Consider the following 20,378-nt stretch of genomic DNA (forward strand, 5'->3'; position numbering starts at 1 on the left):
ATAATATTTACTATAGTAAACTGTAGTAAAATGTCAAGATACTCCGGTATAGGGTGTTCAATTAAGTATAGGCCTATTACAGTTAATGAATTAAAACTAGTTAGATACTATAGTTAATACTATAGTACAGAGAATTTTATTTTCATTAATGTATTATACATTATGTATTCAGGAAAGAAATTAAACTGCACTTCTTCACCTTGAATGGCCACTGTTGGTTTCCAGAACATGTCCGAGTTCTTCAATAGCTGACTTCTGTCTCTGTTAACTGCAATGATTTTACTCCGTCGGTTCAGCACCCTTCCATAACCCAATCTGAAGTCACACACTGTGCCTACAAACCAAAACAAATCATGTATTGACATCTAGAAAAAGAATAGCTTAGTTTTCTAAGCATTCCGAACAGTATAAAACCATAGAAAATAAAAAGACACTAGATGGCGCTGTTACTCACCTGCCAGCAGCACAAGATCAGCATCTTTCAAGGCATCTCTCCTGTTCTGTCTGATGTGCAGTAGACTGTTCTTTCCCAGCATGCCCCGAGACATCCCACCCAGGAAGCAAGGAATGCCTAAAGACTCTAGGGCCTTTCTGTAAGACACACATCCAAAAAGAGAGTTCAAACTTCAACCATGAGTTACATGTCCGGGTGCTATAAATCAATAATTGTTGCCGTTTTTGGCTCATGCTTACACAACTAAAGCATTATTCTATATGATCAATTTATTCAATACATACAGTAACTGTGTTGGTTGCATATGGAGCATAAAAACCCTTTGGACCTAAAGCAGTGGTTCTCGAACTGGGGGCCCCAAGATTGATCCAGGGGGACACGGAATTTGTATCATACTTTTCACGCAATCAAACACTAGAAAAATAACCAAAATTATTTATGTTTCAGCATTGTATAACTGAATATGTTTTTGGTTTCTTAAAATTCTAGTTTAGGATTATGCGACTTTATTTTGGGGAGGGTCGAAAATGCACTGTACAACAAGGAAAACGTTCGAGAACTACGGACCTAAAGGGATAGTTCACACCAAGATTTAAACTCTTTTTTTGTAAGAAAAATAAATATTTGTTCTGCAGAATACAAAAGAAGATATTTGTTGGTAGCCAAACAACACCGCCCCATTGACTTGGCCCCAAAATGATTTCTCAACATATTTTCTTTTCCACATAAAAATGAACCAGAAGTTTTGAACCACATGAGAATATAATTTTTTGAGAGGATTTTTTTTGAGTGTTATTTTATACTTCTAATGCCCTTTATTGCAAAGAAAAATAAATAGTAAGCAGGTCTAAAGTAGCAGAACGGGTTTTTTCACGATATGATTTAAAAAAATGTAAAGGTGTCAACCAGTATATGTCAATATTAAATGTTTAATGTTTACTGTTTAATGAAGGAGGGGTGTCTTTAAATATCTAGACTGGCACCACAAAGACAATAGGTTTAATATCCAGAAGGGGATTGATGAACTACTCCATGAACGAGTATGACACAAACTGGGTAAAGACAGAATGGCTAAATGACCTGACATCATCTGCAGGTGTAGGCGGCAAGGTTGCTTGGCTGCCCAACAGTATGACGGGTTTCTTGGCTCGGCTCACCAGTTCCACACATCTTTGAATCTGGAAATGAATGAAACAACTTGAATACCGAGTCATGCAAATAAGATCTAATCTGCCGTGTCTGAAGTAAAAGTCACAGCTTTCTAGATCATTTCATTCTGCCCTGTTATGGTTCATGTTAAAGATGATGAGAATCAAATGAGATCTAATGTGACGCAACCATAAAAGCAATTAATAATACATCTCAAATGGCCATTAAACGATTGACAGGTCTCACCTCATCCTCTGTGGCCTGCGGGATGTGAACGGGAAGTGGGGAGGGATCACGGTTTTCCCAAGCTCCAGCAAATAAGTTAGATAAGTGATTTTTAAGATACCTGGCGGATAACAAACAAAAACACTTTCAACGTAAAAGTGATTGCCTTTCCTTTAATAATGAAATAAAGCGTAAGAAAATTGGAGGAAATAAAAAGTGAGAAATGTTTTACCGTGCAGTGATTTTGCCCATAAGACCTTTGGGAGTGTTTTTAGGGGCAAACTCTTTTTCCACCACATGGAAAGGGTACAGCGTGTCTATGGGAAGCTCGATAAACACTGGGCCTGTGAAATTGTTATACACATCAAACTGTACTTATGCACACAGAGTCAGGTCATGTACTCTCTAAAAAGTGTGATTCACTATATCTTAACTTAAAAGTGACATGTTTCAATCACTCACAAAAATGATAAATGATTAAATGAAAAAATGGTCATTCGCAGCATTACCTGGTGTGCCAGACTGTGCCACGGCCAATGCTTTTCTCACAGTAGGAACGATTTCTCTCACTGTTCTCACTGAAGCACAGAACTTACAGAGGGGTTTAAAGAGAGACATCTGGTCAATATCCTGCAGGGCTCCTCTACCCTAAAAAACACAAAAATCGAATGTCAAGAGGAAGAGTGGTGGGTTATTCTTGTACAAATTGTAGATTTTCATATTTATAACAGATCACAAAACCATCACATATGACACACACTTAAAATATTACTGTTCGCTGTATTAACATAAACAATTAATGTCTTAAGCTAGGATCTCTTCTACGTTACACACACGACTCAACAGAATGTTCATATCAAATGTATTTTACAGTAAGATATACTATGTCTGCAACTTTTCAGCACCAATGAGAATTTATGGGATCAGATTGACAAAACATTCTTAGGAGGACAATACTCACATATTTATATCCACATCCTAATTTTATTTAAAAAAAGGAGTTTTATGTTCTTGCCATAAAGATCATCAGAAGTTAGAATAGCTTCACAGATGTTTTATACATGGGTCGAAATAAATTGATAAAGTGATTTTGTGTCCATAGAAAGCACATTAAATATAAGTAAAATGTCTTTTTACTTACAACGTAAAGTTTCTTGGACAATAAAGTCACAATTTGGTTGAAATACTGTTACATTGTCATTCAGCGTAACACAATATGTACAAATTCAGAATTTTACTTATTAAAATATATAAAATAATTAGGGGAGCATTTACATTTTATTGTGCTTTAAATATGTAAAAAAGATTATTGACCATTGGCCGAATTTTTTTTTTTTACAAATCATTAGCATTTAGTGTGAAAGTAACTATTCTCTTTTTATATGTGATAAATAGATTTTTGTGATAAATAGACTTATTTATTTTATGCTTAAACCCTTTTTCGTCAAAAATAAAAATTATTTTAGCAGTGCGGAATTTCATTTGAATATAATGATGATGATATAATGACATTCTTGTTCAGAGCAAGTCGAAACATTGAATGTCACAAGTATTCCGACAAATATAAAGTAACGACTTTATAATACAAGAATAAGTGTTCACAACATCATAATGCTAGCTAACAGTTTACTTTTAATAGCTTATTGTTTGGCATCATACGTCTTCCAGAAGGAAATATTATGCGCAAACAATGGTGTCAGAGACTCCTCTATATTAAATTATGAGCGAAAGAATCCCTCCACAATAATTGATCATTAATGTCACTCAACACTTCGTGTTAATATATACATGAGAATGCGATGTGCTTGTTACACTGAAAGGTTTGATAGATAAGTATACTGTAAGCTCTTGACCGGGCAAGTAGAAACAAAGCATGTCGTTTTATTCTTAAGAAAAAATGAAGCAAACATTGAAGTTTCTTCTTTAGCTCCGTTCCTTAAGCTTCATCCCTGTACACCTGTTCTTCTGTTCATACTGAAATGAGATCATTTGCTTTGTTATTTTCTTTCTAGTGCGTTTCTTCTCTTCAACATGCTTCGTAAGATCCCGGGTAGAGCGGTTCAATAATAATATAAAAGTAATTGCTGACTTATTTGCTCTCTGTGTGTACACTTGTACTGGGCGGGAGGAACCAGGAGAGTTAAGATAAGCCTTGAGGTGAGGTGATGAATACACATCCAGTTTACTGTGTCAGAGATACATGGAGATAAAACCCTGTAATTTCATCACTACCACAATCTCATGAGTGCAGAGAAAGCATGTTAAGCATTCTTATACACACAGTTGTTGACAGACTCAATATTAAACTCACAACTTGCGCATGAAATGTTATATTCAAGTTTTAGAATTAAATTCATAAAATGATTTCTACTTTCAGAGCCTCACTGTTGCGGTCAGGGGGTTACCTCTGTGACGGACAGTTACCTGATATAATCTCACACCAATAGCGATATGAGGAACAGATAAGGCAGAGGTGTTCCAGCACGCCAGGCTGAGCAGAGAGTATGTAAAGTGCACCTTGAAGTAACTTTCTGACCTGCAGTAGAGTAGCAGCTGCACCACCGATGAGAAGCAGAGGAGATTCGGCCATCTGAGCGTTCTTCACCGCAGTGACAGTGTTGGTCAGTCCAGGTCCGGCCGTGACTGCAGCCACACCCACTGTGCCTACAGGGGCAAAACACTAGATTATCACCATCTAACATCCTCATGCAACACGAAGGACCCTCTTGCTTTCTTAGATTTGTTCTTACCGGAAAGTCTCGCCACGGCATCGGCTGCAAACACAGCTGTGGCCTTGTGCCGCGTGTCGACGATGCGGATGCCCAGTTTCTCACAGGCCACCAGGATGGGCGAGATGTGTCCTCCCACCAACGTAAAGACGAATTTGACCCCGTGAGCCCGCAGGACCTCCGCCACGCTCTCTCCTCCATGCCGGGGACTCTTACTTTCTGTCTGGGTGTCACAGACGTTGACAGTTAGAATAACATTCCCTGGTGTATAATGCAACAATCTTTGTCACTGCGAGGGGAGGAGAATACGCCTCAAGAGAATAGAATAATAGACACATTGTCGGATTGTGGGAGTGGTGTTTCCCTGTCCTGATTTATGGATATCTGCCAAAACAGGTGTTCTGCACGAACGTGTTTACATGCAATGTTGCAGTAAAAACTTGCAGTGTTGGCAATACAACAAGAATGCTTAAGTGTCAAATAGGCGCATGAGATCAAAGACAGCAAGGCTTGTGATGCAGTGAGCTGCGCGTGCACACCTGTCTGCCATCCCCTGGGATCCAACCCACAACCTTGCGATGTTTACACAATATCTTCCTCTTACCACTGAGATACAGGAAAGCTAGATGCAGCGAAACCAGTTTACCGGTTTAGTCACGTGACATTGGACATATACCCTAACATTAGAAAACCAAATGCCAAGTGCTGCTGTGAATAGAGATTTCCCTCTTCTCCCTAACTTTTGTCTGTCTATCACCATCTATGTTAGAAACTAAATGTTTAACCGGCTGACACGAGAGAGCGTGAATGGCTGAGGTACAGACTCAGGTTTACCGGGAATGTCTTGGCTTCTCTCATGATAGATCCGACTATATGCTTGCAGATCTTATAGATCCAAACTCCAGTTTGGCTAGTTCTCTCTTCGTCAGGAAATGACTAAATCAGAAAATATGAATACTGTGAACGAACCACCAGGTAGATACAGAGATGAAGGGAAGAACAGCAGGCAGGAGATGATGTGATGTTGAATAAAATGAAAATGATTTATTTAATAATCTCAGTTGTGCTCAGTCTCTGACTGCACAAAGATTCAATAGGTATTATTATATGAACCTAATGTATGTATGTTTCTACTCAGACCTGTCACTCACCTGAGCCAGAAGAGGAACTTCACACCATGGAAGCACATTCAGTTCCTAGCATTGTAGAGTCTGTCGGTCATCAGGGGCCTGAAGTGATCCTGGACAGTATGGCTTTGACGGAGGAGGAACGGAAGGCCATTCAGGAGGCAACAATCGGTCAGCGCGACAATCCAAAATGGCTTTTATTTAGGAGAGGGAGGCTGACTGCCAGCAACTTTGGAGACGTCCTTATGTCAAGTGATGTGACTGGTTCACTTCTTGACAAGGTGTTGGGAAAGCATCAAGCCCTGGAGGGTAATCCAGCTGTACAGTGGGGTATTGAGAACGAGCGTAATGCCATCCAGACATTCACCACTTCAACTCAGAAGCAAGTCCAGGAGTCCGGCTTGTGGCTTTCTCCGTCAGGAGTGTTGGGAGCGTCTCCAGATGGTCTGGTGGGGTCATCTGAAATATTGGAGGTCAAGTGTCCCTACAATCCAAGAGACATGACAATAAATGATTCAGTGAAAATGAAGGGCTTCTGTCTCAGTAAGAAAGGAGATACTAACAGCTTGCGCAAAGACCATCACTACTGGCACCAAGTACAGGGGCAGCTACACCTCACTGAAAGACAAACCTGCTACTTCGTTGTGTGGACCACAAAAGACCACGTCATTATACCCGTAGCCCGAGATGACGCTTGGATGTCAAACCTGCAGGTCCTGGAAAACTTCTTTAAAACCAAGATGCTTCCAAAGATGATGTGAGAAAAGTCATTTTATAATAAATATATAGTTTAGAAAGAGTCCCCGTTATTAGAGAGTTGACTCAAATATGATTATCATAAAAATATATGTAAGGTAATGTTATTTGGGATATAAGATGGTTATTGTTAATAGTTGGTGGGTGGAGTCTCCTGTTTGTGTTGTCGTGTAATCCATTTTGTTAAGATTAAAAAAAACATTTAAAAAAATCTGAATAAAAAAGCTGTTGAATGATAAATACACAATGTTTACTCCCCTGTTGAAAAATGGTGAAAAATAAAAGATGTGAAATCAGAATTCAGCTGTCAATCTCAATATTATAGTGGTTCAGTTGTGCAGTAATATGCTGTAAAGCATTTTCTTATATATTATCATGCAGTTTGATGACCAGTCACAAACCAAATCATAGTTTTTCTCTAAAATATTCATAATAACTTTTAACCTTAAACCTTGATGGAAAATACACATAGTGTTATGCTTTAGCTGGCCACGTGACATGCGTGTGAATTTCAGCGCTCAAGTGTGAACGGATCACATGTGTTTGGTGTTTGTCTTTAGTTCTGTTGTGTTTTAAGAGTTGACTGAGGTTCTGTAAGACTGAACCTCTCTTCACATGTTCTACAACATGACCTTTGACCTCACACACATACACCGGTTTCATGGTGTCTTTACGTAACCTTAGTTTTTATCATCATTAATAATCTTCAGAGAAAGTAAAATAAAGGTCCCCATCACATGCTTTTAACCATGATTTTTCCAATAGTACACAATGCACCAAAAAACATGGTTCATTTCCGTAAGGTTTTAAAACATTTAGTCATTCTCTTTCATAAAAACAGACCAAAAGGCTTCAATGCATCATCGCGCACAACACACATTTCTGCACCACAGAATGAAAATGTCCCTTATGAACGTCACGTACCTCTGAACAACCTCAACAGAGACATACGGAGACAACAGAGCATTAAGGTTCTGAGCTTCCGCTGCTGTAGTAAAACTACATTTATCACAGATGTTTCACAATCTCTGTATCCGTTGCCACTTGGTTGGAGATGCATTTGTGCTTGTGTTCTGTATTTTTATTGTTATGTGATTCACTACTATGGTCCGTCATGACTCTTATATCGTCCGTGTGATGGTTTCCAGCGCTATCTAGTGGTGTAGCTCATGATGGGCTGCGGTAACGTGTCTGAATCTGAACGTTTCTAAAAACAAACACAACATATGTGCTCGCTGTAGTGAAATATTCCCTAAAGTGGTACAAATGTTAAACCAATGTGTCATCTACAATACTGTATATTGACTGCGCACGTACGAGGTGTTTATCACTGTAAACACTTAGCAACTCAAACATGCACTGAATTTTTACAGATACTGAAACTATGTCAGAGATGTATAAACATGTAAATAGAGTCTTGACGATATTTCCAAATATATGAATGATCAATATACACTACCCGTCCAAAAAAAGTCTTACCCCTATTATGAAGACCCTTCACTGGCTGCCCATCCAACACCGAAGAGTTTTTTAAATCCCTTTATATGTCTATAAGCCCCCAGTTATTTGTCAGAGCCGCTGCATTCCTACATGCCTCAGGAACTTGAATCTCCTTACGGTCCCCCAGTCCAGACTTAAATGCAGAGGAGACCGAGCATCTTCTGTAGCTGGCCCTATGCTTTGGAACACTAGAGGTCAGAGTGACCCCCTCTTTTTTCATTTTCATATCACGTCTAAAAACATATTTATTCGATCTGGCCCACCATTAAGGATGTTGATTTTCAGTTTTTTTATTGTATTTGCTTTTATTGCTGTTTTTAGTCTGAGGTCTAGACTGACTTTGGTCAGTCGTGTGCTCTATAAATAAATGAACTGATAGAAATATATGAGTATACTCTTTATGCACATTGAGAATGTTTAAAAACACGTTTAGAAAAACAAAGATAACGTTATTGTTAGATTGAAGATTTCATAAAGCTTTGCAGAATGAATGGAGTATATGAGGCACCTCACAGAAACATGCAGCGCAGTGGCAGATATCACGAGGATCAAACTGAACATCTGATGGCATTACACATGTGCTGGACCGCTTTACATGTTAAACTAGTGCTGTTAATTCAATCTGTTTATGTAGTTTAGTATATTGATATATTTGTTCAAAACTACCACCTATAATGTCATAAAAATACTTTAAGTAAACAAACAATAAATTCTTCTTCTAAAGCAAATGTTATAATGCGATTATTTCATTGCCTCAGATTGAACTTTATGAAAGGTTTGTACAGCTCTGGTTGAAGTGATCACATTATAAATGTTTCAGAATGCTTCAGATGTGACGTAATCACTTATAAACACAGAGTTCTTGGCCTCCTGCACTTTTTCATCCGTCTCAAACATCTTATCAGATAAATCCTGCTGTTCAGAAGACACATAAGTGAAGTTTGTGAGATCTGTGTTCTGACTGTCCCATGTTCCTGTAGTGAGCTGGTGGGAGGACGTTACTGTGACTTTATGAGAAATGAACAGATGATTCAGATCCTCAGTGTCGGTCAGCCGTGTGTTCTGTATCATGGTGCTGTGATGGGCGTCTAAAACCTCAACATCACACCAATGACACTCCTCTATACTGAATGTACGGATCTTTTCACTCGCCTTGAAAAAAACAACAACATGGCAACAGTGACATTGAAGCTTAGAAATAACAAGCATGAGTTACATTAAAATATGTTTATAGTTATGAATTACGTCATAAAGATCTTCATCCAGGTCCAGCGCTTTTATGTGCAGAAATCTGAATTCTTCATGAATTTCTCTCAGTCTGGAAAAGATGAAACATTGAAACGTCAACATGATGAAGAGAAGAAAACAATAGTAAGTGCTGCATTCAATCGCAGGACATGTGATGATATTCAAATGATGTTCTTTAAATATATTAGAAGACTCACTTTTTCTGGCAATAACACAGACAAATGCAACAGCCGACCAACACCAGGAGCGAAACTAAAATCTTAGCTGACAGCAGATAATCTGTTGACAGAAGAATTATCACACAAATATAGACATATTTACACTAAACCAGGAGTCTCATTTATCAACAGTGAGTAGAAAAGGTTTTATATTTTGTCCTACGAATGAAAATTACAATGTGCCTACGTACAAAAAAAACTGTATTTATCAAATTTGCTTGCGTGGTTCTTACGCACACCCGTAATGAATCATTGATGATAAATCCCACATGTTCTTAAAGTCCCAGTGAAATAAAAAATGACAATTTCAATTTTCCACAAAATATTGCAGCTTTTATAGTAAAAGGTTTATCAATGTGGGTCATTCTCTTTTAAAATTCATCATCTTTCATCATCATCGTTCAATATCAAAATGAACTTCCGTCCTGTAGTGACTATTCATCTTAAATGACGTATGTTAGACTGCTTGGGTGGAGCATCCGTTAACTCCTCCCCTTTCACTGTCAATCTGCTGCCATTTCCAAATGCAAAGGCGGTTTTTAAACATCCAATGAAATCGCAGGGAAAGATAAAAGACGCAGACACTATTTTTCTTGTTTCTTGTGACAAAAATGTCAACATACGGAAGTAAAATGATCTCAACTTCTGGTTCACGGGGACTTAAAGCACCGTGCTCGTTCACGTTGCTTTCGGCCCTGCGTGCTACCACCTATAATGTCATAAAAATACTTTAAGTAAACAAACAATAAATTCTTCTTCTAAAGCAAATGTTATAATGCGATTATTTCATTGCCTCAGATTGAACTTTATGAAAGGTTTGTACAGCTCTGGTTGAAGTGATCACATTATAAATGTTTCAGAATGCTTCAGATGTGACGTAATCACTTATAAACACAGAGTTCTTGGCCTCCTGCACTTTTTCATCCGTCTCAAACATCTTATCAGATAAATCCTGCTGTTCAGAAGACACATAAGTGAAGTTTGTGAGATCTGTGTTCTGACTGTCCCATGTTCCTGTAGTGAGCTGGTGGGAGGACGTTACTGTGACTTTATGAGAAATGAACAGATGATTCAGATCCTCAGTGTCGGTCAGCCGTGTGTTCTGTATCATGGTGCTGTGATGGGCGTCTAAAACCTCAACATCACACCAATGACACTCCTCTATACTGAATGTACGGATCTTTTCACTCGCCTTGAAAAAAACAACAACATGGCAACAGTGACATTGAAGCTTAGAAATAACAAGCATGAGTTACATTAAAATATGTTTATAGTTATGAATTACGTCATAAAGATCTTCATCCAGGTCCAGCGCTTTTATGTGCAGAAATCTGAATTCTTCATGAATTTCTCTCAGTCTGGAAAAGATGAAACATTGAAACGTCAACATGATGAAGAGAAGAAAACAATAGTAAGTGCTGCATTCAATCGCAGGACATGTGATGATATTCAAATGATGTTCTTTAAATATATTAGAAGACTCACTTTTTCTGGCAATAACACAGACAAATGCAACAGCCGACCAACACCAGGAGCGAAACTAAAATCTTAGCTGACAGCAGATAATCTGTTGACAGAAGAATTATCACACAAATATAGACATATTTACACTAAACCAGGAGTCTCATTTATCAACAGTGAGTAGAAAAGGTTTTATATTTTGTCCTACGAATGAAAATTACAATGTGCCTACGTACAAAAAAAACTGTATTTATCAAATTTGCTTGCGTGGTTCTTACGCACACCCGTAATGAATCATTGATGATAAATCCCACATGTTCTTAAAGTCCCAGTGAAATAAAAAATGACAATTTCAATTTTCCACAAAATATTGCAGCTTTTATAGTAAAAGGTTTATCAATGTGGGTCATTCTCTTTTAAAATTCATCATCTTTCATCATCATCGTTCAATATCAAAATGAACTTCCGTCCTGTAGTGACTATTCATCTTAAATGACGTATGTTAGACTGCTTGGGTGGAGCATCCGTTAACTCCTCCCCTTTCACTGTCAATCTGCTGCCATTTCCAAATGCAAAGGCGGTTTTTAAACATCCAATGAAATCGCAGAGAAAGATAAAAGACGCAGACACTATTTTTCTTGTTTCTTGTGACAAAAATGTCAACATACGGAAGTAAAATGATCTCAACTTCTGGTTCACGGGGACTTAAAGCACCATGCTCGTTCACGTTCATTTGCATTAGGAAACGGCTCCAATAAAGCTTATATGGTGATGACACCTCCCTTTATAAATCTCCATAACATGTTCTGTGCTCTCACCAAACAGATCAACTCGCTCTTTGAAAACTTTTTTGGCGCAATGCATGGTTTGCTCAGTTTGGTTTTTATTGTTTATTTCATAATATTTCATAATAATTCTCCAAAAAATAAAATGGTCGGAAAAGAAATCAAATAAGCAGTTATTTTGGTGGAATTGCAATGTTAATATGATTTTGGGCTTTATATCTGCGGAATGATGCAGGTGATAATTGTTAATGTAGTTTGTCTCGTGTCACACGAGACTTGAGATGAACGGTGTAGTTTAAAACTCAATATAGTCTGTCACCATTATAAACATTTTAAACCCAGACAGAATCTTTAAGTGTTCATCTGAAACCAGTTCATCAGATTGAATGTGATTTTTCTACAGGGGTTAAGCTCACAGTTTGTTCTGGTTGTGATGGTGGTGGAGGTCTCTGGTCCACAGCCCGCCGATGAACACGCAGACAGATGAAACGTGTACGACCGGTCTTCCTTAAGATCACTGAATGTAAAAGATTTACTGTGGGGTTTATTTATCATCTGTCTGTGAGAACCTGCGATAACACAAAACAGTAATATAACAACTTTGACAGCACAGTTGCATCAATCTTACCTATAAAGTTTCTATATATAATAGATCAGTTTATAAAGCTAAGAACATAACAGAAACTGGTTGAGTCATTTTGAACACTTACTCCGGGAAATATCACCATCTAACTCATCATGTACTGTAATCTCATATCCTGTGATGAATGCGGTGTGAGTCGGGTCGTCCTCATTGAAACTCCATCTTAGAGTCACAGAAGACCACGTTACGCTTGGATGAGGGTCCAGTGTGGGGCCCTGCGTGGGCTCTTCACCCGTCAGAAAAACAAATCACAGATTAATCTCTCGTTTATTTCTCCTGCAGAAATCCCTGAGATCAAATGGAGAGCAAACTTTTGTTAAGTCTCATCTGTGTCTCAGATATTTCTCTTGAAAAAAAGAGTCAGAATGTCTCTGTCATTAGAGTTTGAGAAGAGATGTCAAACTGAGCTCAGATTTGTCAAGTCTGTAACCCAAAGTCATTATTATTGAATATCTCAATATGAACTTAAACATTTCTCATCAGATTTACCCAAATCCAGATTTCATTCATTTTACACCTCTGAACTTTCTCTGGCCACCAAATAAAAAGCTTCTCTGAGGTCGCACATGTTGAGCAATGTTTCAGTGACATTTCTTAACACAATGTGTAGAGCAGGAAAAGGAGGATGTGTGTGTTTCTTACTTTGTTCTTCCAAGTATCCGATGAGTTTCTCGTGAGGTCTGTGTCCTTCTGCGTTACACCAGTAGACAGTAAAAGCGTATCTAACACCGGGTCTGAAATACTCTAGAAAAACAATCTTATTGTACAGTCATCTTGAACAATCATGGAAATTAATAAACATTTAACATGTGATTTCAATGACTTGTAGTTGTGATGCCAAACTTTTATTTTGTCTTTCTTGCGTGAAGTTTAAATAAGGAGAATTTAGATTTGATGGCGGCAGAGGAAAGACAAAAATCTTAAAGGATTTCAAATGTATATTGGAGTCTAAAAACAAACCTCAGGTAGAAAACAAAAGTTAGAAAGGGCAGATGGATGGTGCCAAGTTTGGTGGAGACAGTTTGAAGAATCAAAAGATTTACGGTCATTTTACGGTACAAAAATGTCTGTAGACGTTGACAGAATGTTGAGATTGTGTTGTGACTTGTGTCGTGATGGTGTTCGTACGGATGTGTACTATGAGACATCACATGAAAACACATCTAACCTGCTTCGAGTGATAAGTAAGTCTGGTTAACCGGGACTTTTCTCCACTGTAAGGAGCAAGCGACTCCCAGCATGCACCACTCTACGATGTAGTCGCACGTGGAGGCCGATCTCCTCGTCCAGTAGAGCTGAAATCCCTCTGCGTTACCCACAATCCTCTTCTCATTCATCACAGCCTCTGCAGGAACAGCATGTTTGGGATGCACAAAATGAACTACAGATTGTACCTTAAACGCTGTATGATAACGTAAAGAAAGAAACGTATGTTTACCTGTATACGCTGAAGGAATAGTTATCTGTGATGGTACAGATAAACCCGTCTGAGAGACCGCCCGCACCGTGAGGTCACACACGTGGACATCAACGGGTAAATCCACACGTGTCTGTGTGACATTGATGCACTTATCGCTCTGTGGATCTGTGTGGTTTTCACAAACCTCATAGGCCTCAATAGACACTTCTGGATGGCTTTGGACCTGAGAAACATGAAGTTGAGTGCGTGATAATGTCAGTGTATGTTGGGTTCAAAGGTTAAGAAACAGAAACATACAGTGCGCCAGAGAAGTGTGACGGTGCGAACCGGACCGTTTCTGATTTTCCTCCACACGTCCACCGTCACCAAAGGCCCTGTCCAGAAACTAGATTTACATGCTTGTGTAAAACATACAGCGCTGGTTCTTGAAGCGATGAGGTCATCATGTCGGAGGTCGGGTCAAGGTTTCACAATCTGGGATATTGTTTGGGTCGTTCAAGTTAACACATCAGTGGTTTTGATCCGTTTATGAACAGTAATAAAAGTAATGCCGAGTCAATATTATAAATGATAGAGACTCAGTGTTAATAATGTTTTTATTTCTGCTTTTTCAAATGTGTTTATAATGTTTTGGTCGTTTGAATGTCAATTCCATTCATATTTGTCTCTACAGGGCATCTTACAATTGTTATAAGTGGTGTGTTTCTATCATATTGTGACTCTAGTATTATATATTGTATTGAATTGTGAGCGGAGTGTATTTTTACAGACCTAAGTAACAGTGCTTCATAACTTCTACCTGTAAGAAAGGCTCTGGAAGGTGTCCATCGGCCCCAGTCATTGTCCTGTGTGGCGCAGCGACCCCTAGCGTTGTATCTCACGCTGGGCTGCAGTTTCTGTATCTCGAATGTGAAATGCTGAAGCGAATCTGAACCTTTCATCTGTAACTCCTGTTGGTACAGAACAAAGAACACATCATTGGACCGCTGACACTGGACGTTACTAGAGACGTACAAAACAAACGGGGGAAAAAGGTTCATTTTTGCTCTGAGGTTTGGTTTTCACAAGAGGTTTCACACGCTCAGCCGAACAGGAAACTGCTTCCTGTCGTAATTTTGATGAGAATGATATGACGGTCAACACACGATGAGATGTTTTACCTGTGTCATCCCTCCTGGCTCCACTTCAATCTGACAAGTAATGGAGAGACCTTTAAAGCTTCCGTTCAACTGTAAGTCCATCACAGCATCCAACACACCGGCCGTCACTTCAGAACGCTCAGGGAATGGAAAAACTGGAACACATTTATATTCATAAATTATATTTTTTGATACCTTTGATACTTCTCATATGAATAGAAACCTGCGTTCTTTCAAACTATCAAGCTAAACATGTTCCTTGATAAGAAACGAGGAGATTCATTCAACTGAGAAAAGCTGTGAAAACATCATTCTTTTACATTTTACATACACTGTGACTGTGAATAATATTATATTGTGTATGTCGGGGAGACTTTCCTGTATCTCAGAGGTCAGAGGATGGTGCTAAAGGTCATGGGTTCATCCCACGGATTGCACGTCCTCAAAAACACATGTATAGTATCATGCAATGTAAGTGGCTTTGGATAAAAGCGTCTGCCAAATGCATAAATGTAAATGTGATGTAAACGACAAGGGACGGTTGCTGCATGGTTTATTCCTCCGGTCAGGAATGAGCTGGTGTATGATGCTCATGGTTTGTTACTCTTTACTTTAGAGAGTCAATTGAACTCTTCACACACGAACAAAAAAACAGAGTTCAGTTCAGTGCGCACAAGTATTTCAGTACATTTTCAGTATCTTGTTCTTTTATTTAAAATATTTTGCCAGTTTCACTTTTTAAAGACCCTGTTTGTTCACAAATAAAATAAAGAAATATCAAAATGATGTTATACAATAGTTTTATTACATATTAATGAATGTTGCAACCGTCCCCTGTTATGGGTCAGTTGACTTTGTATAAAGTGTATAAAGTGTGCGTATATTATCCTACATACACATGTTACAGAAGTGTAGGCGGATAGCTGACAGATGTGGGTTTAACAAATGATCGGCTTTCTACTAAAAACAGTCTCATAGAAACTGAAGGAAATACAAACACGTCCCCGGTCCGATGTGTATCACAATATCCACATTTCATGAATTTATAAGAATATCAGTGCCGGATCATGAACAGTTTGGATGAAGTTAAAATCATATTCACCTGTGTCTGTGATGTTGAATATGTAGTGTTCACTCTCTCGCCCCAAACTGTTTGTGACACATAAAGTGATGCTGTAAGTGACCTGCTGTTGGATGACTGGAAAACTGCAGGAGACCAGAAGATGACTGTTCTCCAGACTACACGTGACAACCTCAGAGTCCCTGTTCACAAAAACAAAGTCATAGATAATAACCATTATTGGACTGAAGCTCGAGCAGCATTAAGGTTGTGGGGTTGATTCACACACGTACTGATTAATATATAACTTACTCAGTCGTCACTTTAGGTAAAAGCGTTTGCCAAGTGCATACATGTAAAAGACTAACTCGAAATGATTCATTTTACAGCCTTGCACGCTCTTTTAAATGATTCATATCTATCATGATGAAAAACAACAGATAACTGGATCAGGGTGCGTTTCGTCTTTGCTAGAATGTGTTTTTGTGAACCGTGATGAAATCTGAGTCACCTGATAAGTAATCTGTACTTCCTTTTGCGGCTTCCGCCGAGGTTTGGAGCTCTGCGTACTTTCCATGTGCAGGTGATGTTTCTCATGTCTGTGGTCTCACATCGAATACGATGAGGTTTCTCAGGAGGGACTAAAGAAGGAAATAAAAGTCAAGTGAAGTGTTTCGTAAATGCAGTGAGCACAAAAGTTACTGCACATTCAGTGACACTTCAAAACGCATGAATGCTGTTGCATTAGATAAGAAATTATTAAACCAGTTGTTAAAAAAAGTGAAGACAAAACCTTTCTTACTGTAAAGGTAATGGTTAGATGTTAACGTGTCTACATATATTTAGGCGTTTACGAGGAATAATATCATTTTTATATGATTTATTTAAAAAGGTACTTACAGGTGACAAAGTTCAAAGCGACCCCAGAACTCTCTTTACTGCAGTTAAAACTGACACCGTACAGGTTTGTGGCGTTGATGTTTTCCACTCGAATGGCTTTGACCCGTGAGCTTATGTTGATGACTTTGTATTGGGTTTTGTTGAAAAAGATATCCGTGATGTGAGCATCTTCTGAATAAACACAGCAGAACAGCAAAGTGGATCCTTCTTTCAGCACCTGGTGCTTTGGATACATCTTGACATCTCGAGACAAGTTCTCATCCCCTACAACACAAGCCAATAGAAAAGAACTACTGTAGGATAAACCACAGACATGAACTCATCACATCTTTTTAATATCTCAATTCTTTCTCATTGATGTGAATAGGATTTAATGGAAAGCAAATGGAAAATGTTGCTTAAAACTCATCTGCATCTCATATGTTTCTCCTGAGAAAATCTCACAAATGTCTCCATCAGAAGAGATCTCAATAATGTCTCAAACTGAGCTCAATAGTACTATTGAAGTTTTACTAAACTGACTCTCAATAGGCCTGTTAGGAGCTCAAGGTGTATCTGATAGCTCACGGGATCATTGTGTGATTCTAACAATCTAAAAAGACAACCAGCTTAGTTTTGTGTGAGGCGGGTCGACAAAAAAAGCTTATTCATCCCTGACAGTTGAGAGGCTCACAACAGACATGAACCATGTAAATGACAAAAAGAAGAAGTTCATATCCTACAACGTTACATCAGAAGTCAAATATGGTTTAGTGCTAAAAAAGTCTGGTTTGTTTGAACCCTTTGGGTAAAATATGGTTTATGGACATTTACATTTAGCCGACGCTTTTATCCAAAGCGACTTACAGACGGGTAAACAACGGAAGCAATTGGAACAAAATAAGGAAAACAAAAAGCACAAGTGCAATATAAAAGCTGGTCTCGCCTACCACAGTATACAGAGAAAAGACAGAAGTATTATTGTTTTTGTTTTAAAGAGTAAAAAAGAGATTGAAGTCAGAACTGATCGGTCAGGTGTTGGTGGAAGAGAATCTACAGATCTTGTAGCAGCGGGCAGATCCGATCCAGAGAAGGTACGTGAGAGAGATTAGAAAATGAACATTGAAAATGTCTGTATTTGACCCAAACTCGGTTTGAAACAACCCAACCTTTTTTTAAGCGTATTAATAATACTAAAAATATATTATTTATATACAATATATACAAAAACATATCAAATGTAGTTAACACGGATTCCATTTCAAACACCATTATGAACCATCAGTTGTTTACCATTAAAACTAGAACAACATTTCTTAATGTAATATGTGTTTTATTCCTGTAGGATTCAATGGTGTTCAATAGGTTCTCATCCACCCAATAAAATCCCACCAATAGAACACAACACACTACCAGTAGAGACCCCCAGATACCATTAAAGCTTCCTTTAAAACCAATACAGCTCTCACTGTGAACATTTTTTTCAGCTGGGATGTGACGCACATTATTATCAGCACAGAAAACTGATTTTAAATTCCCCACCATAGTGAGTTTTCCATGCGCTCCAGGATCCAAGTGTTGAGTTATCAGAGATGCGTCTTATTCTCACAGAATGATCTGTGCAGTTCAGCGGTATCTGTGACGTCCAGATCACTGTGTCAGCAACAGCATTCAATGACATCTGTCAATGCACAGAAAATCATTACTGTCCATACGAATAAAAACACAAAACTCTGTGTCAGGAGGCAGTGGGACGGTTAAACTCACTCTGTCGATAGTTTCCATGTTTTTTGTGCGACCAACTTGTATTTCATACGTCTGATTTCTATGTTCTTCACTCGTCTTCATCTCCAGTCTCCACATGTCCAAAGCCCGAAGTTTGAAGATGTTCGGCACAGTGATGTCATCTACAAGAACATCATCGAAATATGTAACATAAATAATGCTTTACATCGCTATATGCCTTACATATTTAGTGTGAATGTAAACATTAATACAAACAATGTTTGAAGAAAAGCAGCTCGATAAAAGAACTAAAATGAGTATGTTTTAAGCAGAATGGACATAAGAAAAACAAATGATATAAAACAGCAATAAATTCATCTGACCTGAAGAATCACATCTCTTAACATGTTGAAAGATGATGATGAACATAAGTATGTTTGTCCAAGAGTAAATCATCTCGGTGGATGTACAAGACCTCATGTTGGATTCATCTCTGCTCTTCTGTTCCATGTGTCACTTTCTCCGCCTCCTGCTGTCTGCTCTTTACATTAAAGCCATAATGCCTGTGGAATCACATTGATATCACTTTGTATGAGTCAGAAAAGTGTTTCAATGATGTTTATTGTTTGGTGTTGAATGTTATTATATTCTGGTGTCGATCATTGATATGCTTTTAAACTCAACGCTATTATATGGATCCTTTATATAAACGAAGAGCTCCATCCACCGGTCATTAATGGAAATGCGTTTGAAGAATATTAATACATCATCCATTAAACTCATGAAAATACCAACAAACAACCCACAGATCTCACGAATGAACAATGTTGATCTTTAAGACGTTGTAAAAGCGCAGACTTTGGGGTTTGGACGACATGACGGTGAGTAAATAATGACTTCGAGGGGAACAAGGACGATCAGTGGAACCAAAACACTCGTGTGATTCCGTGAAAACTCACTAGATGTCAGCAAATGAACCGAATCACGAGGCTTGTTTTGGAGGAGAGAGGTTTGTGAAGCCTTCGGTTGTTTGGACAGATCATCGACGCGGTCTTTGCTTTGTACCGGCCGATGATCACGTGATAAATAGGTCAGGATAACCAAAGTGGTGTGAATGGAGCAAGGTGGGCTTTACGAGCCTTTGCGCATGCCCAGTAGCTACAGCGAGCTGAAAGTGTGTTTAGTGTCTGGTTAAACTGAAAGTGGCCATTATAAGAGACATTACAGATACTTAGCCGATTGCAGAGACTTTAGTATGACCCGGGTCAGATAACATCCTCCCAGAACACCTTAGCAACGCCTTAGCAACACTCTGCAGGTGCGGGCGGTTATTGTAGGGGTTTCTATTAATAACACAATAAATGATGATCATATTTATTAATAAACTTTTTTAGTACCAAACCAGCGATTCTCTCCAGTTAACTAAAGCCTCACATCTTCCACCTGTTTTTTTAACAGGGCCTAAAACACTCTTAGCTGTTATAAATACACTTGTAGCCCACTGCTTCTTAGGGCTTATTGCAAAGAAGCGGTTATTCCATATGCTTAGCAAGGTTTCATGAAATAAAGTAAATAAGTGATATTTAGGCTATGTAATGCAGCCAGCACTTATTAATCTGGATATTTTATAACAGCTCATAACACTCTGCTCAGCCAATCAGAATAAAGGACCAGAACTGACCGTTTTATCATTTTGTTTTAGAAGCCCCTAATGGACAAAACACTGGACACAGTTCCCCCCAAAATTTATCTCATATTGGGAATAGCCTTCGTTCAATGTAGACTGTTTTACAAAAACTTTTCAAGTGTGCATCTTGTAACAAATCAATGGCTCTGGTATATTTTAAGATATATTATTTT

General features: G+C 38.4%; 2 protein-coding genes across 2 annotated transcripts; both read right to left on the reverse strand.

Moving 5' to 3' along the window:
* Positions 1 to 2,056: 2,056 nt before the first annotated feature.
* On the reverse strand, positions 2,057 to 5,415 carry LOC306903211 (2-hydroxyacyl-CoA lyase 2-like; the record flags this gene model as incomplete). The annotated part of the gene is made up of 4 exons (XM_079472215.1): positions 2,057 to 2,172; positions 2,338 to 2,476; positions 4,365 to 4,492; positions 5,343 to 5,415. 4 exons carry the CDS (start codon positions 5,413 to 5,415, stop codon positions 2,057 to 2,059), a joined length of 456 nt encoding a protein of 151 aa, XP_079328341.1.
* Positions 5,416 to 7,590: 2,175 nt separating this feature from the next.
* On the reverse strand, positions 7,591 to 19,395 carry LOC306903220 (leukemia inhibitory factor receptor-like; the record flags this gene model as incomplete). The annotated part of the gene is made up of 20 exons (XM_079472225.1): positions 7,591 to 7,647; positions 8,796 to 9,092; positions 9,186 to 9,258; positions 10,300 to 10,598; positions 10,692 to 10,764; positions 10,892 to 10,973; positions 12,069 to 12,221; positions 12,363 to 12,521; positions 12,938 to 13,039; positions 13,464 to 13,640; positions 13,734 to 13,938; positions 14,013 to 14,089; positions 14,515 to 14,665; positions 14,876 to 15,009; positions 15,957 to 16,117; positions 16,426 to 16,555; positions 16,815 to 17,078; positions 18,336 to 18,474; positions 18,561 to 18,700; positions 19,377 to 19,395. 20 exons carry the CDS (start codon positions 19,393 to 19,395, stop codon positions 7,591 to 7,593), a joined length of 2,892 nt encoding a protein of 963 aa, XP_079328351.1.
* Positions 19,396 to 20,378: the final 983 nt, after the last annotated feature.

This window comes from Barbatula barbatula (assembly GCF_947034865.1).
Source record: "Barbatula barbatula genome assembly, chromosome: 2".
NCBI lineage: Eukaryota > Metazoa > Chordata > Actinopteri > Cypriniformes > Nemacheilidae > Barbatula > Barbatula barbatula.